Here is an 18,631-nt window from a genome sequence, read left to right as displayed (position 1 = left end):
ATGGATAATAAAGAGTTCAATAGATCGATGGTTCTACTATACTAGAAGTGTTTGGCAGCAACCGACGAGCTTAGTAAGGAATTACGAAAGCTCTTGAAAAAAATATCTAGCCAAAATCAAATTCTTGAAACATTTAACTTCAATTACGAGTTTCTACATGAAAAAAATAAATTATTTGTTACAGTCAAATGATGAATTCCTTCGGATTACAACTCGTTAGTATTTAAAATCGTAGGTTTAGTAATAAGGTAGATGTTTTAGCACCCATTTGTTAAGAATATTTTTGATTTGGTGTCTGCAATTTGTTTGGGGATATCTTCAACAAAAGTACCTACGCGTAGTGTGACGATACATAAAACACAGGAGTTTTCTTATCCAGTAGCTTATGTCGTTTAGCCTACGAGACCCATTCCACACAAAGAATGGGTTATTATCTTTTTTCGTGTAACTCAAAAAACACGACCTTCAAGTTCTCAAATCTCCCATAGTAACATGCAAATTTGCCCATTCGCCGTACAAAAGTAACCATAATAAATAGTCGTTTTCGTAAAAAATTGCAACTCTTGCGCCATTAAAATCGCCATCAAGGTCGAAAATTTATTAAAATAAATCAGAGGTTCTTAAATCCTGGTCGGACTCAATTTTCCAAGACGATAAAAAACACCCGGACAACGCAACGTGGCAAACATCTTATGAATGACATTTAAACAACAAGGCAATAAATTGTCCACACCAATTAGAGATCAAAGGAGCGAAGAAAGGATAATGGAGACGATACGGATCAGATTATTTGGGAAACACTCAATTCTCAGAACGTTTATCTTAGAATGACGCCGTTATTTTAAGTAGTTTGTACAAACCTGAGATTATGTTAGAAAAACGGTTTTCGCACTTAAACAATAATTTTCTATCCGGAGTCGCCAGACGTATACTTGGTTACAGAAATTGCCGATCAGTAACGATTTGTCCAATTCGTGGCGGTCCACACTTTCGATCAAGGATATTTTTCCGTGAAAATTTAGCATAGCTAGACGAAGTATGTAAAGTAAGAGAAAATATCAAGTCATTGCGTTTAGGCTTCCTTGGTGAGTGAATCTTACAGGGTGTCTCATAATAAGTTGCTGATGTAGGTTCGCAGTCGCCTCATTTTTGAAATACGGGATGTTCAAAATAATTTTTAAAATGGGTTTTCCTAATTTTTATAGTTGACTGTTTATGACTAGTTATTCATTTAATTCTAATGATAAAATAAGATTTTTATTGCTTTTTAATTTTTCCGCTAAAAAACGAGTCGCGATTTTAAAAACGTAATTAGTGGCGTACGATGCCAATGGTGCATGTAGAAACACAAATTTCAAGAAAATATCTAAGGCAGATTCAATGAACATGAGGAAATATCTTTTTTTTTTAATTTTAATACCATACATATATTGGCACCTACATTAAAAAAAACCTCTTTTTCTTAAAATATCCCATCTTAATACGAAACACCCTGTATAGAAAACACCCTCCTTTGATTAACTAAAGAAAAATTAATATTGGTACTTTAAAATTCTAAATCAAAATTTGATAACGCATCAAAATGTAACAGTTACGTCCAAAATAGATCCTAATTTAATAAAATTTTAAAAGAAAAAAAAAGACATTTTCCATAATACCAAATTAAAAACCGTAATAGTTTTTACTTTTTTGAAAACTCTGTATGTCCAATGTTATTGACGCTCGAAATGTGCGTGTTAAATTTTATAAAGACATTTGGGGATACGGTAAAAATTATAGCTTTTAAAACTTGTCGTCCTTGACATATCTTTATATAAGAAATTGAAGCTTATTCGCAACGTTCAAGTTTGAATATTGTAGTTACGGACATCCTGCATGCAGAGAGATTACGGCGGCAAATTCGAGACGCCACTGATAGAAACTTTAACAACTCTTTTACGTCAAAAAACGCTTCTTACGACAGTATCAAATTTTATAAAGATAGAAAACGTTTTTTCTTCAAACTTTCACACCCTGAATCTCGAAAACGAATTGGCGCTTATTTTAGACGCACAAAACGCTATTAACGTTTTGCACACTGCAGTTAGGAATACCCTGTATACATTGAAAGCAATCACGGCGGCAAATTCTTTTTGAATGACATTCCAGAGCCGTGTAATATCGAAATTTTCAAGGGACCACCCCGTAGTTCGATCGACCCGACCACCATCGACCGGAAAAATCGCGACGTTTCGGCTCGTCAGGCGACGCCGCCGCCATAACGACCATTAACAAATCGAAAGACACCCTGTACTCCGGCTTGTCGTCGCCGCTCAATTCTCCTTGATGTTCCCCATCAGTTGCTGCCCTGGGGCGCCGTTGAGACTCTGCAGGTACTTCTCGTACTGCAGCAACGGGCCCTGATTCCTCGCCAGCCAACTCTGCCTGTTCTGCAGCTCGAAATGCTTCAGCAGCATCGCGTGTTGAAACACGGCCAGCTGATTGGACGGCGCGGTCAGCGCCAACACCGCCGGGTTAAAATTCAGACTGGCAGTGAGTTGCGCCAGGTTCTGGATGTTGTACTTCTCGAGGATCTCGTTAGGACTGAGCGGGTTCGACGAAGACGTGGGAGGGGAGTTGGATTTGGAGGGACTCGGAGATTTCGAGGGCGGATTCGGCAGTTTCGGCGATATGTTGGCGAAGCGGTTCAACTTTTGGTTGACCGGCGCGTACATGTGCTTGACTACCGGCGAAGATTTCGGCGAGTGCTTGGGAGAAACACTGTCCGGTAGCTTGGCCGAGCCAAGGCTCGGCGTCGGCACCTTGAACTCGGTCTTCACCGTTTTCGGTTCGTTTAGGGGCGACGCCGACGCTTTACACTCGGGAATCTTCGGCACGGACTCCGCTTTCGCCGGCGACACGGTGCCGTTCACCTTGGACGTCTTCGTCGGACTCGTTTGCCCCACCGACACGGTGTAATTCATGCCCAGGCTGGTCGAGTGCAAACTGGCCACGGTCTGCGGCACCAGCTTCGCGCTGCCTTGCATCCTGAACGTCCTCTGGTGCGGCAGCCTGGGGATCGCCACTTTCGGCAACGCCTCCGTCGCCGTCTTCGTCGGCTCCGTCTTGCTCTTCTTAAACAGACGCGTCGCGATCTCCACCAGGCTCCTTTTGTTGCCGCCGTTAGGGGTCGCTATCTGGTCGCCTTCCGGTGCCTTCTTGATCGACTCCTCGAATATCTTCTGGAACGTTTGCGGCGGCTTGCTGTCCTTCGTCGATTCCAATGCCTTGCTCAGCTCGGGCACCGCGGCCGGCTGGACGGGCGGCATCTTCACCGGTATGGGGAACTGCTGCTTGGGTCCCACGATGTGCGAGATGGTCGTCGACATCGGAATCTTCTCCGTCAAACTCTTGGCGATCTCCGACAAATCTTGGTCGACCTTTTGCTCGCTGTCGCTGTCGCAAAACTTGCTCATGTCCAGCTTGGCGGACTTTTCGTCGCAGCCGGACGAATTCTCGTCCGGCAGCTTTAAGATCTCGATGTAGTTCTTGACCGGAGGCGCCACCGGCGGCTTCGCGTTCTCTTCCGAACTCTCCTTAATCGTAATCGAAAGGGAGGACGGTATGTTGATTTTGCAGCTGTCGATCAGCGACTGCAAACCGCTATCGCGCGGTTTTTCCTGCAGGATGATCTTGACCGGTCTCTTGGCTTTATCCGCCTTGATCGGACTGCTGCTTTTCCTCTTTTTGATCGTATTAGGTGGCGTGGAGGCCTTGGCCGTCAACTCGATGCTCTTGAAGAACCGCGACTTCTCGTCGTCGATATCCGGTGCTTCAAGTTTCGGTTTGGGCAACTTCTTCGACAGCACCAGCTTCGGGATGGAAATTTTTCCCGCCTTGTTGGGCCCCTTCGCGGGTCTGGTAAGCGTCTGCTTGACGACACGCCGCGCGGCGCTCTGCTGGTTTTGCTTATCGGACGCGGGCTGCACTTTGGTGACTATTTCCACGTTGTTAGTACGGTTGAGGGTGATTTTGGTGTAGGTGTTATCGAGCGGTTGTTGTTTTACGTCCCCTTTCGTTATGTCGCCGGTTGTCGGAACGGGTTCGTCCTTCGTTTCGCTAGGAACGACGCTGTCCGGCTTATCGATAGCCTTCTTATCGCTAACATCGTCTGTTTCAGTAGTGGGTTTATTGTCCGGCTCGGTTTTAATCGTGGCACTTTCACCGGATTCACTAGCGTTGCTATCACAATTGTTATCGTCACTGATTTTCTTCCGCTCAATATCACATTCACTTTTCACCTCCACCTTCACTGCGGCAGTGACGGTCATCTCCGCGCCGGGCCGAATGCCGCCTCCCACCTTCGCTGTGGCGGATCTTCGTTTGAGAGGACTGTTCCTAGACCTCGTCAGGGGTTTCGGTAGGAATTCCGGCACTGTTTGCGACGCGTCGAAGTAATCGAACCTTTTCGGCGCTTTGTTTATGTCCGTTATGCGAAAGAAGAACTTCATCGTTTCGTTCCGCTGCCACGAATAGATGTAGGCGATGTCGATGAGGGTATAGTGATCCGGAAGCGGCACCCTCTTGTACAATATATCGATCTGAAACAAACGAAACGAGTGAAAGTCGTCTATCCACTATAAAGTACAATACAAATGCAAAATAGCTTCACGATACGCTGTACGCAGTACTCAAAGGCGCTACGCGGCTTCGTATTTTAAAGAAACCATTTCGAGCCTTCTTGTTCTAATGGAATTCGTTATTTCTATATCGTCCTCCTTTCGAAAAATGCACGAATTATTCATTATATTTTGACACCCACCTACGGGGTTAATTCTGAAAGATGGAAACAAACGTGTAAATACAAAAGTTTGAAGATTTTTGCTCTATTATCTTGTGCAAATGTCAGAAAAAACAAACGACGATCGCAAACTGTCAAAATGACGGCAACATATAGTTTATTGACATTTCATTTAGCCATTATTGAAAGAGTTTTAAAATAATTATCGTTCGATTTCTGGGCAATAGCCACATTTTTTTAAATGGTCAAGTGTGCCTTGATAGCAGCCATATTATCTATGTTTGCAATTGTTTTAACAATGTTCTATTTTTAACAAATAATTAAAACTAAACATCAGCAGCGTAAGTTAAATAACTTAAGATATTTCAAATTGTTAGTAAAAGAAAATATCGACAAATATATCCGGGTAGAAGAGTTCCTTCAATAAATACAATTAAAAACGTTATTGAACAATTTGAGGACCGAAGTAGTGTCACCCGGAATACCATAAAAACAAATTTTGATGAAGACCTTACCATATTACTTTACTTTCATCATGATTTTGAGTTCTACTTTCTTGATATTTATATTTTTTATTTTTTCGAAAATCCTGAATATTCCATACCTGACGTTAAAAAATTATCCAGAAATGCATACAGTAAAATTCAACGAACGCTAAAATATCAGAAATTTGACCTGTATCAGTTCCTTCCAGTGCAAAATTTAACCGATTAACAGAGGCTCGAATTTTGCACTGAAATATATAACATCTCAAGAAGATGAAAATTTTCTAAACAAAATAATATTTACGGATGAGACTTCGTTCGGAACAATAAACATTTTTGGTCCACCAATAATCCACACAAAATGCAGGCAGTGAAAATCCAAGAACGGACGTCAGTTTATATATGGTGTGGTATGTTGAACAATATGGTGATCGCACCAATTATATGGCCAACGATATTTAAATTTACTTGAAACAGAAATAAAACAGTTCGGAATCATTTAAATTAAATTTAGCATCAAGATGGCGCACCTCCACATAATCTTCAACCGGTTACCGATTATCTAAATAATAAATATAGACTTTGGATAGGTAGACAAGGAATTATTATTATAATAGGCCTGAAAGTTAACAAGTGATAAGAGAAAGACTTGATATCGTTTTACAAGATGTAAACAGAGAAAACCCTGATTTTATCACCTCGTGTATTAATAGGAAATTGAAAGGAAATATTGTCCGATGTATAAAAAATAATGGAGGTTCTGTGGAAAATGTTTAGCATTAATTATTAATATTTTTATTGTTTGAATAATACAGTTTTATTATTTGACGTTTTTCTTTCTCAGTATAACCCATTATGCTGCAAACTCTTTAGTTTGGATTAGTTGTCAAAAGCAGCACATTGTTAAAACAATTGCAAACACAGAGAATATTATTCCTATCAAGGCAGACTTGACCATTTTTTAACAATTGTCCAGAAATCGAATGATAATTATTTTTAAACTGAAATATCTCAAAAACGGCTAAATGAAATATAAATAAAGTATATGTTTTTGAAATCAGGAAAAAAATATCTTGCGATTTAAGCTAATAATTGCATTTGCATAAGATAATAGAGTAAAAATCTTCAAACTTTTGTATTTACACTTTTTTTCTATCTTTCAAAATTAACCCTGTAGATGCGTGTCAAAATATAATGAATAACCCTGTACAGGCACCCTGTAAAAAGTGCCTTCAGTCATGTCAAATTTTAGCAAATAATTCATATTGTAACAGTAATGGCGATTTTGCAACTGTATTTTTCTATCGCACGCTAAATATGGGCCACAACTGGAAGTGCAAGCAGCCCTCGACGCGCTCTACAAAACTATATAAACCAAATTGCCCCATTTTTAATGTTTTGTTTTTCACTTGATCTAGAGACGATTCCTTAAATTACTCAGTTTTTAAAGAAAATAATATATATCCCCATAGAGGGCTTGACCATCAGAAATTATTAGGCAGGTTCGGGAAATCATCTTTGGAGTTTAGGAGGGACATTAATTCTCTGAAAGTTCTGTATTTCCCCAGAATTGAAGCCTTAGGCCTACATTTCATCCCCCGACCCCTAAGACAAACGTTTTATATCAGTCGCCAATTTTGTTAATTTGTGGTAATTGTTTCAGACATACGTGATATTAATGCGGATACACTTCGTGAGATTGTTGCCTGTTTTTTGCTTCATGCGCAGAGCTTATAACGGCGTAGTATTTTAAACCATATTTTCAATATTTTTCCCTTATTTATATATTTTCTGTGATTGGGTGTAAACCTGTTGAAATAAATTTGCTTATTACTAAACTTCCATGTGAAATAAATCGTAATTTGAATCATAATGTCACAGTTATGTCCAATTTTCATTAAAAGAGGAACCCTGTACATATTCGAAAAAAATGCTTAAATTAAAAAATGTTAGCCCGGGCCCTCCAAGAATAATTTCAAAATTTAAAAAAAAATTCTTCTACCAACATCTTCAGTTTAAATCTGAAGCCGATGACGGCAAATCCGGAATATTTCGAACGCCCTGTATTTTAGTCGAAAACCTTGAATACAAACATTTTAGATCTCGATACGGCCTAAACTGTCTGAAACGTTATAGTCAAGTCTCATTAAAAGAGGAACCCATTTTTCTTTTTTTTTGTGAATAACCGATCCGCGCACCCTGTACATTTTCAAAAAGCCATCAAGAACGAAACTTCGTGTTCCAAATTTCGTGCATCTTTTTATTTGCGAATTTTTTCGAACGCACAAAAGGTTTTCTAGATATTTTTTCTTGGACTCTTGCAAATGGGGCTTATAATTTTCTTCCAAATGTTTCCTAACTCCCCAGTCCCCTAACAACAATAGGTTGCGTATGGGATCCATACTCTATAAGTGTGCTAAATTTCAAGCGGATAGCTTCAAATTTCGGACACTTACTTTGTTTCGGGACAATGTTTAAAGGCCACAAAGAATATATATGGACAGCTGGGTTCGAGCGCGACCATTTTTTAATGGCTTATGTGTCTCGTTGACTGTTGAAAAAGAATCAAATTTCCTTTAGGTCGAACCGTTCGAAAGTTATGGCCATTTAATGCCGCGTCTACAGAGAACGGAGAAAAGGACCGACAAAAAAATTTAGTTACTCACGTAAAATTGACTGGTATCTACGCTGTACTTATTCCTGACGAACTTTTTCAGAACGTCGATTCTGCACATGCCCGGACAAAGGAGGTACCGTTTCATTAGCGACTCGGGCGTCTCGTCTCCCAAGCAGCCGTCCTTCAGGGCGTCCGGATCAGTTGCGATGCCAGGGATCCGTATTGCCCCGGGGGCGGAGTCATCGCTGGAACAATTCAAAAATTATTTATTGATAACTAAACCGATACGGATGGCGGACGACAGTGGAAGGTTGCTTGAACTTCTATTGTCTTTACATTGGGCTCCCATCCGTTTCTTAATAAGAGAGAAAGGGATGAAGACGATGGAAGTCCAAGAGCAAGTCACTTGCGATTAAAGTAAGAACTTTAATATTGTTTTTCGGTTGTATTTTTCCAACTTTACTCTTGACCACAATTAATATGGTCACAAGATAATGTACTCCATCCTACATGACCTTCGAGGTAATCAGACATCTAGCCTATTAAACGTGTATAGGATATGACAGGTAAAAGGCTGGGTTGCCACATCTCATAGTAAATGTACAACAAAACATCGTTGAAAAAACAAAGCAGACCCCCAAAATCGCAAGACGTCAAAACTGCCGCCCTAACGTAAAGAAAACATGCGGCAAGCCCAATGGTCGGGAAAAAGATAATATCGCAGAAACAACACTGCGCCGAAATCTCGACGACTGAATTATGAATGAATCCGTTCTTTTTCTACGTGTCGGAGGGGCCCTCTGGCCGAGATAACAGTCCGGGGGAGTTTACGAGGTCCCGCGCATAAGCACGATAGAAAGGTGCACACCCTCAACAGTTTTTTGTTGGTATATAAGTTCTGATGGAATTTACTTTTGAAATAACAGCATTAGGCGGTAAATTTAAATATACATACAAGGTGAGTAGAAAAGATTTATTGACAACAATTGTGTTTGTACATATAAACTTAGCTATTTCCAAATTAATTTGTGTGCTTACATTTTCGTTGCCTTTTTTTAACAATAGTAAAGACTTTTTAACTGTGGAGCTTTCATAAAACCTCACCGGCAAGATATTTGCACTAAAATATACTTTATATATATCAAAGAAGAGTCTACGACTTAAATAACCTGAATTTAACCAAAGGCAATTTTGGCAATCGATTATCGCAAACAGGGAGTTCAAAATTTTAAATTTGAAAAAAGTTATTCTTTTTTTGTTATTTAAATAAGAACTAACACAATGAAACATAATACTTCAGTTCAGAGCTTAACTGAAACTTTGGTTCAGTTTCGGTAAGCTCTAAAGAAACCAACAGGATGATTGGCGAAATGTCAGCAAGTTCAATTCAATAACAACCTATGCAGGAGGAATCCAGAAGTTTTGTAAATAGTATGTGAATATAGAATTATTTTTTGTTGTTTTTTGTTTCTTTGAAAAAGAAAAACAGCAATCATTGCTAAATCAATGCTAACGACTAAGAACTGCGGTGTTAATATAGCTTTTTATTATATAAGGAAGCAGCTTCGCGGTTTCGTGTGGTAAAGGGACGCATTGTTTTTCTATCGTGCTTCTCTGGACCACTATGGAACTTTCTCAAAATCGATATAATTTTATTGTATATACACGCTGTATAAGGTGTGTTTCAAGCCTCGCTGAACTTCAGCAGTTTCAGCAAACTTTGTTAAATATTCAAATTTGTACAAATAATAGCGTTATCGAATGATATTTCTTCAAATATCTCGCGCCCTGTATAATTGACGAAACCTGAAACTCTCTCTCGACACGTTTCCTGGTCCAAGAATTTTTTGAAAATAGTAAATCGTTTTCGAGAAAATAAGTTTTTTCTGAAACCGTGCAGCGCGCCGTAATAATCAATGACGTCATCGCGTCTTGACAGCCCCTGAAATAGCGATTTCAATATGGACTTATTCAAATATCCCGAGCAGCGAATGTGATACAAGAAAACCCCGAATACAAAAATTGTAGTTCTTGCTGCGGCCTATGACATTGTTTGAACCAATTAGCCATATTTTTTACGATTTTTGATTTGCGGCTAATAATTTACTCTATAAAAGAACAATTTTTTCTTTTAGATTTTTGCCTATAATTTCAAAACTCTGTATGTAATCGAAATGCTTGAAATCAATGTTATTGCACTGGATCTTCCGCATCTGCTGGTTAAAGACTTTTGCCGATAGGATGAACGAAAAAAACATATTTTCTGGAAGCTAAAATTACCAAAAAAAAAAATATTTCAAAAATTATTAAAAAATACTTGGTAAAATTTGAATGCACCCAATTCCTATCGTTCAAATGTGCACACGGACTTTTACTTCTCTGCTAAATTTGAAGTTGATACCTGCAAATTTAAGATACTTAACACATTTAGCACGGAATATCGCGAACACCCTGTACTATAGGTGAAAACAAAAGTTTATGGGGTCGCATCTTCTGCGTCTTCTGGTTCAACAATTTTTTGGGTCTCGTTAACCTTTTTTTGAAAAAATGATGTTTTTTGTAGACCCTCGCACACGCGATTTTTATTTTTTTTTAAATACTTCGCGACCCCCCATCCACCCCATTTTCAATAGGTTCCGTCACGGGGCAAAACTGCGTATATGTGCCAAATATGAAGTCGATTGCTTTAAATTTCGGACACATCGTGTTTCATAGCAATGTCCAAAAGACTGTCGAAAATCGTTAAAAAAAGATGGATACCGGCGTCGGATCAGGGTCATTTCTTATATGTGTCTCGTGGAGGGTTAAAAAGGAGGCAAATATTAATTTTGTAGCTCCAACGGTTCGAAAAGTATTCAGAAAAAACCGAAAGTCGAGAACGGAAGAATGGAGAACGGACAGACAAAAAAAAATTTTTTTTCGACGGTGTACCCACGATAAAAGAAACAAAATTTTTATACGAGCGGAGATACTTTCAAAAAATTGGATTTCAACGATTTTCGAAAGTAACGAGAAAGTTGGGTATTGGAAGATACTTTATATAATATCAATCTTCATTGCATGCAGCAAAAATTGTCGATAAAATAACCTATGGATTAGTGAGCCATTCTGTATACGGTAGATACACCACGATCGACTTGCTAACAGTTTGTCCTATATCTCTGAGTTGGCATTTTCTGTCTCGCTCGGGCACGCGTCGCCATGAATGATCGCACGGATATTAAAAATCCGAATGGTCGAGACCCTTCGAAGAGGACGTTAGAAAGAAGTGTGTCGGCAATTTTATCTCGCACGTATTAAGAGCAGGGGATTTATAAGGTCCCCGCGGTGGACCACAGGTGTTCGTAATCTCCTTTCGCGAGAGCATAAATTTTATCGTACCCGGCTCATTATCTCGCGCGTAAATTTTATTTCCGCGATAATTGTGAAAGTTTTGCCACTTCGCGGCACGATCGCGACTTGCCAACCTAGTTTTTACGAGCAAATGACCGAGTGTTCCCGAATTTGTGCACGTGCAAGGCAAGATGCTTTGAGCTTATAATAACAACAATTTTTTTTTCAAATTACATACATTTTATACATAAAATGAAATGCATGCATTACATATTTAAAAACCGAAACTAATTAATATCGCATGCTAGTAACCACATGATATAACATCAAGTTGATTATCCCTGAGTGCTGTACGTGGCAATATGTATATGTTACCGGCAAAGTCCATTATGCAGTAACACCTAGGTTTGCCTAGGCAAAGTCCTCATTGCCATTCAACTTTAGGCAAAGTACGAAATTATTACATATTTCGGACTTTGCCTACCCTGTGGTACGAGAATGTTGGGTTGCAGGCAAACTCTAAAATAAGCTGATATCCCGATTGCAGACAGGGTCCCTGTATAATATGTAGTCCGTAAAAAGTATATAATGCAGGAGCCCTAATTCTACCCAAAGAAACTTCTCTTTTTTTGGTGAATACCTATTTTTTGGTAGTAAGTACATAAACAATACAAGGTGCATTTGTGATTGTTCTTTAGGATACAATAAAATATTATTAAAATTATGCAACGATGAATATTGACGGTATGATAGTAATGCGACAAGTTATTTCGGAAATTGCCTGCTACACATTTGGCACACCTAAGTTGTCGTACCACAGTGTCCGAAATATCTAACAATTTCGGAATTTACCTAAAGTGACCCGGCAATGCAGACCTTGTCTAGGCAAACCTAGGCATGACTGCATAACGGACTTTGCCGGTAACATATATCAGCTATTGAGCCAACAAGACCCTTTCATTTCCTTCCGGTCATTTTGAACAGCTTGAATCCATTTTGTCCGCGGCCAGCTCTACACCTTCTTCCAGTTATCCCGCCGCTCAGCATCTGATTCTCTCCTTTATTGCCGCCAAATATTTCTAATGCTTCCGTCTCCCTTTTGTTGAGCTTCCATACTTATACACATCCATACAAGACCTAAACAGGCCTAATCATCGTTTTGTACACTCTTTTTTTGAGGCTCCTTGACACGCTCTTTGCTCTTAGTATGTGATGTAATCCCCAAATATATTTCATGTCTTTTGCTATCCTTTCTTGAATTTAATGCATTTCCTCACTATCTGATGGTATACCTACCCCCAAATAATTAAATTTCTCTATTTTTCGAAAATATTATTCGCTATTCTCTTTTATAACCTTTAGGTGCCTATTCTGTCCACTAAACTCTTTTTCTCCTAGTACCATATATTTTGCTTTTAGTTCATTAATTTTCAAACTAGATTCTCTGTGTAATCAAGAACTTGAGTTCTTCGGTTAAATAGTTTTCAAACTACTTATCCGAACCACTGATTCCAATAGTATGTTAAATAATGATGTCGACAGCGGATCGTCTTGTCTTAACCCAGTCATTACCCGGAACTATTCTGTTGTTTTTGCTTCTGCTAATACTTTATAATCCGTTTTATTTGATACTCCCAATTTCGCCATCGATTCATATATTTTTTCGCTCAAACTGTGTCACAGACTTTTTTAAAATCAATAAACAGCATATATATTGGAAACTTCTGGTCCAGGCTATTATCTAAAATTTGTTTTAATATGAAAATCTGATCCATCGTCGGTCTGTTACCTCGGAAGTGACACTGATACTGATCTATTTCTTACTCTATTTACTCAATTAATCTATTCTTGATGGCATTGCCATAACTTTGTATATAGTATCCATTAGTGCTATGTCTCTGTAATTATCGCATACAGTAACATTTCCCGTTTTATATATTGGGCAGATAATTGTGATTGGGCATTTTTTCTTCCCTCCATATTGGTTCAATCACGTTACTCAAGCTTATTTCCACCAACCTTTAACATTTCAGATGTGATCCATTCTCTCCAGAAACTTTATTATTTTTAAAAGTCTTGATAATTGAAATAATTTCTTCCTTAGTTGAAGATTCATTAATGTTTCTATTATCATTCATTATTGGCACAACTTCATCTTTAACATCCTGCTCTGAAGGCCTCTAATACCTCTTTAAAGTATTCTGCCCACCTTCGGGGACTGTTATCAATGGCACTAACCAAAACTAACTGCCCTTATCGGTCGATGCAGAATAATAATTTTTTATTTTTATTTTTTCCTCGTTGATTTTTTATGACCTGATAAAATTTCCTCGCTTCTTGATGAAGTTTTTTTCCAATTGTTCAACTGCTTTCTTAATAATACTCTTTTCTTGCTTTTGCATTGTTTCTTTACCTCTCGTATGCCTTGTGTTCCTGCACAATAACAAGGTTCTTTCTATTATTTTTAAAAATAATTAGTTGATTACTTTGATTACTCTAATTACTTTTTTTTGCACTACAAAAATCCCAATCCCAACTGAAATTGGCAGCACAGTATTCTAGAAATATCCAGCGGGATACGACTTTTATACCACGGCGGATTTTTTAAAATTTTGTACAGAGATTGGCACAGTGTTGATTCCAGGATAAGAATTCATCACTAGTAAGACTTAAAAACTTTGTTTCAAGTTTCAGAGTAACACTTTTCTTCCCCCGGTCGTTAAACTTGATTATTCAATTTATTTATCATCGACTTCTTTTGAATCATTCTGTTGGTTCCTGGAGTCAACAAGTAATTGAAAAATTATTTTCAACATGACTAAAGTCTTTAAAATTTATTAAAAAGAGCAAAGGGCCCAGAATGCGGCCCTACGTAACACCAAGATTATTATTTACTAGAACTAGTTAAAATAAATCCAAAAATATCAGCAATCTTGATTCTAGTTGCTATGTACGGACCTGTAGCCAGGTCAATAAACGACCTAATTTTCACAGCCATCTCCAGCCTGTAAATTAAACGAAATCTCATTGAAGTCGTATCATATTTCCAAAATTTTTGAGCAATTTCCATTAATATTTTAATAAATAACTTTTTGACAAATAACATTTTTCATAGACCTGCATTAATAATGATCAAAAGTACTTGTCTATAAATCAAATTACTTAATTTAACTTGAACAAAAAGAAAAAAAAAAAAAACAAACAAAATCTTGAAATAACATATTAAAATTTTTATTTTGACGCCGGTTTTGAAAATTTATATTTTTTAATTTCACACTGACCCTGTTTATTAAAAAGGGCTTTTAAGTAAAATTTTTGTTTTATTTTACTTTAATTACTTTTGCTATTTTTTATTTATTAGTAAGGAATAAAAAAAACTTAAAATTGACCTAAAACCTAAAACTAAACCTAAACATTGAGCTTCAAAATCTGTGAAAGCTGTAAAATCATTTAATTATCTGCAAAATCTTTGTGAAATAGTTGCGTTAAATGTGATGTACCAATTTTTGATGATGATTTGGCCCGCAGAAATTTAGAAAACCGAATGAACTTTTAAAATTATTATATTTGCTATGTTTATATTGCAATTAAACCCAAAAAAAAAACGCTTATCGGTCAGGCAAGATTCGACCGTCAAAGCCAGCCCTAAAAACCGAAGACTATCAGTCATCCGACTAATCTCTGCCGAGTCGGATTGCGGCGTTGCCGCCTCTCCGCGTTCGTTAGCTCTGTGGCAATTTAATTGACAAACGAAATAGTCCCGGACAGATAGATAACGTCCGACCTTTATCCCGTAGCAGGGCCGTAACGCGAAGCTGCGTCGGCTTTACGAGAAAAGAAATTCTAGTAAATTAAGTAAATTAATTTTAAACAGACGCGGAGATACAAAATAGGAGAAAATTTCTTCTGGTTTTTTTGAAAATCTCACATAACTGCCAGTAAGTTTTTTGACTTTAAACAGGAAAAAAATGCCTGAAGGATAAATAAGTGGGCGTTATTCAACACTCATGTACACAAAAAATTGTCAACGGTAAATCATATTGGTAAGTAACGTTATTTTTTAATAATTTATTTACTTATTATATTACAAGAACCTTATTTTGAAACACCGCAGTATATAGCTTCCGAATTTCACTTAGATAATGAGATCATAAAATGTTAGATGTTGATAAAGTGACGGAAACTATTTCGTAATCATAATATCCAGAAGTGATGACAGCTCCTAGGAGCATAGCTTGTCGAGCATGTTTAATGCCATTTGTTTTTGGAAACAAAATTTCCAAACATTCCAAAAATTCAAAACATTTTAATAAATTTGGTTACTTTTACACCCTAGGAAAAAATTATACAAAGGAATGGCCGGCTATTCGAAGATCCATTGCGGTAGTAAATTTGGTATATAGTAAAGTAAATGTATCCATTGCGGTAGTAAATTTGGTATATAGTAAGGTAAATGTAAATGAACGATTAAATTAGATCTTGATAAAGTGATGAATCGAAGTATATACTATTTCATAATCATGATGATGTCTTTGCCATTTGCTTTTAGCAAAAACCTCTTCAGAAATGAAATATTGTTCAGGCCATTTAAAGATTAATAACTTTAGTTACTTTTATACCCCAGCAAAAATTTGTAAAAAAAGAATACCACCATTAGAAGACCAATAGAAGTCATAAGTGCTTTACTATATTTCTAAGGGTATTGGTATTGGTATTGGTATTAAAGGGGGGCGCCCTCGCGGGCGTCCAAGCACTTAGGCCACCAGATGGGCCCGTTGTGCCCCCAGGCCGCTCTAGAGGGCGTCCAGAATGCCGCCCCTCCTGTAGAAGGTCAGCAACTCCTTTAGCCCAATACCGTGCACTGAGTCCGGATCGATCAGGGCCGTTCCGAAGACTCCCAATCTTGCCCATGTCAAGGCAGGGCACTCGGTGAGCAGATGATACGGGGTCTCCTCCCCTTCCATGCACCACCTACACTCCGGGTCGTCTAAGGGTGAAAAATGTGAAAAATATTATCAAAGTCTATTTACCGAATAAAGGTCAGAATTCGATCGAAGTGTAGAACCTAGAAGAAGTCAAAAACCTTTTAAATATATACAACATGGAAAGGCAGCAGTACCCGGAGGTATTCCCATTGAGCTGGTTAAAAATGGAACGGAAAAATTGCATGAACAAATAGCAAAATTTTAGATGGAGACAACACTCCCAACAATTGGTGGAAAGGTTGTAATTATAGGGGCATCTGCGTAACTAGCTCTACAGAAAGACTGTAAGACCTGAAAGGACTTACAGTCTTTCGGGAATTTCGGGAGATCGAAGAATAAAACGGATATTACTTTCGTAATTCAACAGCTTGTGGAGAAGAGAATTGCAAGCAACATAACAATCCACTTAATGTTCATAGACTTAGAAAAAGCATATGATAGCTCGCCAGCCAGCAAATTGTTTAAGGCATTACATGACTCTGATTGTTGTGTTTTCCCCACCCTCTTCAAAATATATGAGCAAACAGCAATAAGATCATGGATGAGAAAATTGTTAAGAGGGGAATACCAATAGGGGAATATTGACTGTACACCTTGCTGTTTGCAGACGATCAGCGAACGATGAATACGATATTGAGTATACGACGAGAAAACTGATGAAATAAAATTCGAAGTGTTGCCGGAAAATCTTTTTTACACATACAACTCGGAAATGGTATAGTTAAGGGCTTAGAGAGATTATAAGTACCTAGGAAGCTATATTAGTGAAGACGGAAACGCCGCAAAAACTGAATTCCATTTTGTAGTTAAAAAATATCACAAGGACAACAAAAAATCAACATTTGCAAAGCTATGATTGAATCCATCACTACATATGGGTCAGAAAATTAGCAAATAACATTTAGAACGAAAGAACGACTCAAAGCTGCAGAAATGGAATTTTTGAAAACTCCTAGAATATACGCCGACAAATAGAAGAAGCCATAACTCTGTTCCAATGGGTTTAAAACTTTGATGTTGGCTGGTTAAATATTACACCATTTCCTTTAAATATAAATAGAAGTGAACCGTTTAAGTATAGAGAATTTGACAATCACAATATCCAGAGCCGATGACAACTCCTGACATCTTTGAAAGAACCTTCCACAGGCTACGGTACTAGGAAGGGAATAGAAGGTATGAGGTCTAGAGTATTGTAAATAGTAAATCTTGAGACCATTTGCCATTTTTTATCAAAAACCTTTCTAAAGTGGAAGACTGTTGTAATTGTAAAAATACAATTGGTGAGTTAACCGGACATCGGATCCGATTCCCCGGCTTGGTCGGCTTTAACCGGCAACCTGAGTAGATGTGCGATACGAAACGCACATCGACCGTCCCAGCGGGCGGTCCCCGATGCCGAAGGGAGAACACGGCCCACGCAGATTTTGGTGAAATCGAACGAGAGCTGCAAACGTGGCAACCTCTTTCGGTTCGCTTATTACGAAACGGAATTCTCGACGGAGACCTTCCGATTAACGGCCTTGCTCGTACAATATTCATCCCAAAAAGCGCATTAAATTGGAGATTTTTAGTTTTCCTTTTCTTCGAGTTGTTCCTTAACCGGTTCAACGTCCCAGATGCGGATAGGTATAAAAGGAGATAAATCGCAATATTAACGAAATGCCTTGCCCATTTTATTAATCACATATAAACAAAACAGAAAGTTCTAAGTAATTTTTGACAACCAATCGTATATTTGTAAGGTAAAACTCTTTTTCTACTCCCGTCTGTAAAATACCTAATTACACACCGATCTAGCGTGCGGTAAGCGTCACTTTACCACGTCAGTTTCATATCCCACGAATCCGAGCCACTTCGGACATTTCCGGAAATTTACCGCACGGGTTTGGGAGCATTCGGATATTTTCGGAGATATTTCGCACGCTTTGAATTTTGACGTTTGTTAATTCTGACGCTTGTGTCAGTGAATGTATTCGTGTTGTTTTGCCAAAATGTATCCAAAAACTAACGGTCGTAGAAAAAGTATAGTATGCAACACTTTCGGTGAACTTCTAAAGTCACTCGTTTATTAAAAACTAGCTCTGCTGCGCTCCGCTCGTGCCAAATAAACTCGTGACTCAAATACCGTTTAGCGCACTCGTTGCATAATATACTATTTGTTACAACAGTACGAAAAAGCGCCTTTATATTGCACCCAATGAAAATTAAAACACACTGCGAACGAAAATTGAAACGTAGCATTTCTAATAACTTGGCATGCCTAAATCAGATGGCGGATGTATTGCTCTGTGGTTGGTATTCAGTTAAAGTTAAAGGAACAGGAGCACTTCTTCGCACAAGCATGTCAATTCGGTCCGTATCTCGATTTGAAGATGGTTGAGTAATTCTTGTGTGGTCTGGTATTCTCACGCATCAGAACAAAATTCTC

At 38.1% G+C, this 18,631-nt stretch overlaps 1 protein-coding gene across 1 annotated transcript in view; it reads right to left on the bottom strand.

Moving 5' to 3' along the window:
- Positions 1-339: 339 nt before the first annotated feature.
- Positions 340-18,631, bottom strand: part of LOC132706415 (polycomb group protein Psc-like) — a 118,408-nt gene continuing 100,116 nt past the window's right edge. The window contains exons 5-6 of the mRNA XM_060677745.1: positions 7,932-8,127; positions 340-4,580 (exon numbers count right to left, since the gene is read on the bottom strand). Of these exons, the coding sequence (XP_060533728.1) occupies positions 2,313-4,580; positions 7,932-8,127 (2,464 nt within the window). The 3' untranslated portion in view covers positions 340-2,312. The remainder of the gene's footprint in view (positions 4,581-7,931; positions 8,128-18,631) is intronic.

Source organism: Cylas formicarius, unplaced genomic scaffold (assembly GCF_029955315.1).
Source record: "Cylas formicarius isolate icCylForm1 unplaced genomic scaffold, icCylForm1.1 PGA_scaffold_8__14_contigs__length_24414737, whole genome shotgun sequence".
Taxonomy (NCBI): Eukaryota; Metazoa; Arthropoda; class Insecta; order Coleoptera; family Brentidae; genus Cylas; species Cylas formicarius.
This window is presented reverse-complemented; position numbering and strand designations above follow the sequence as displayed.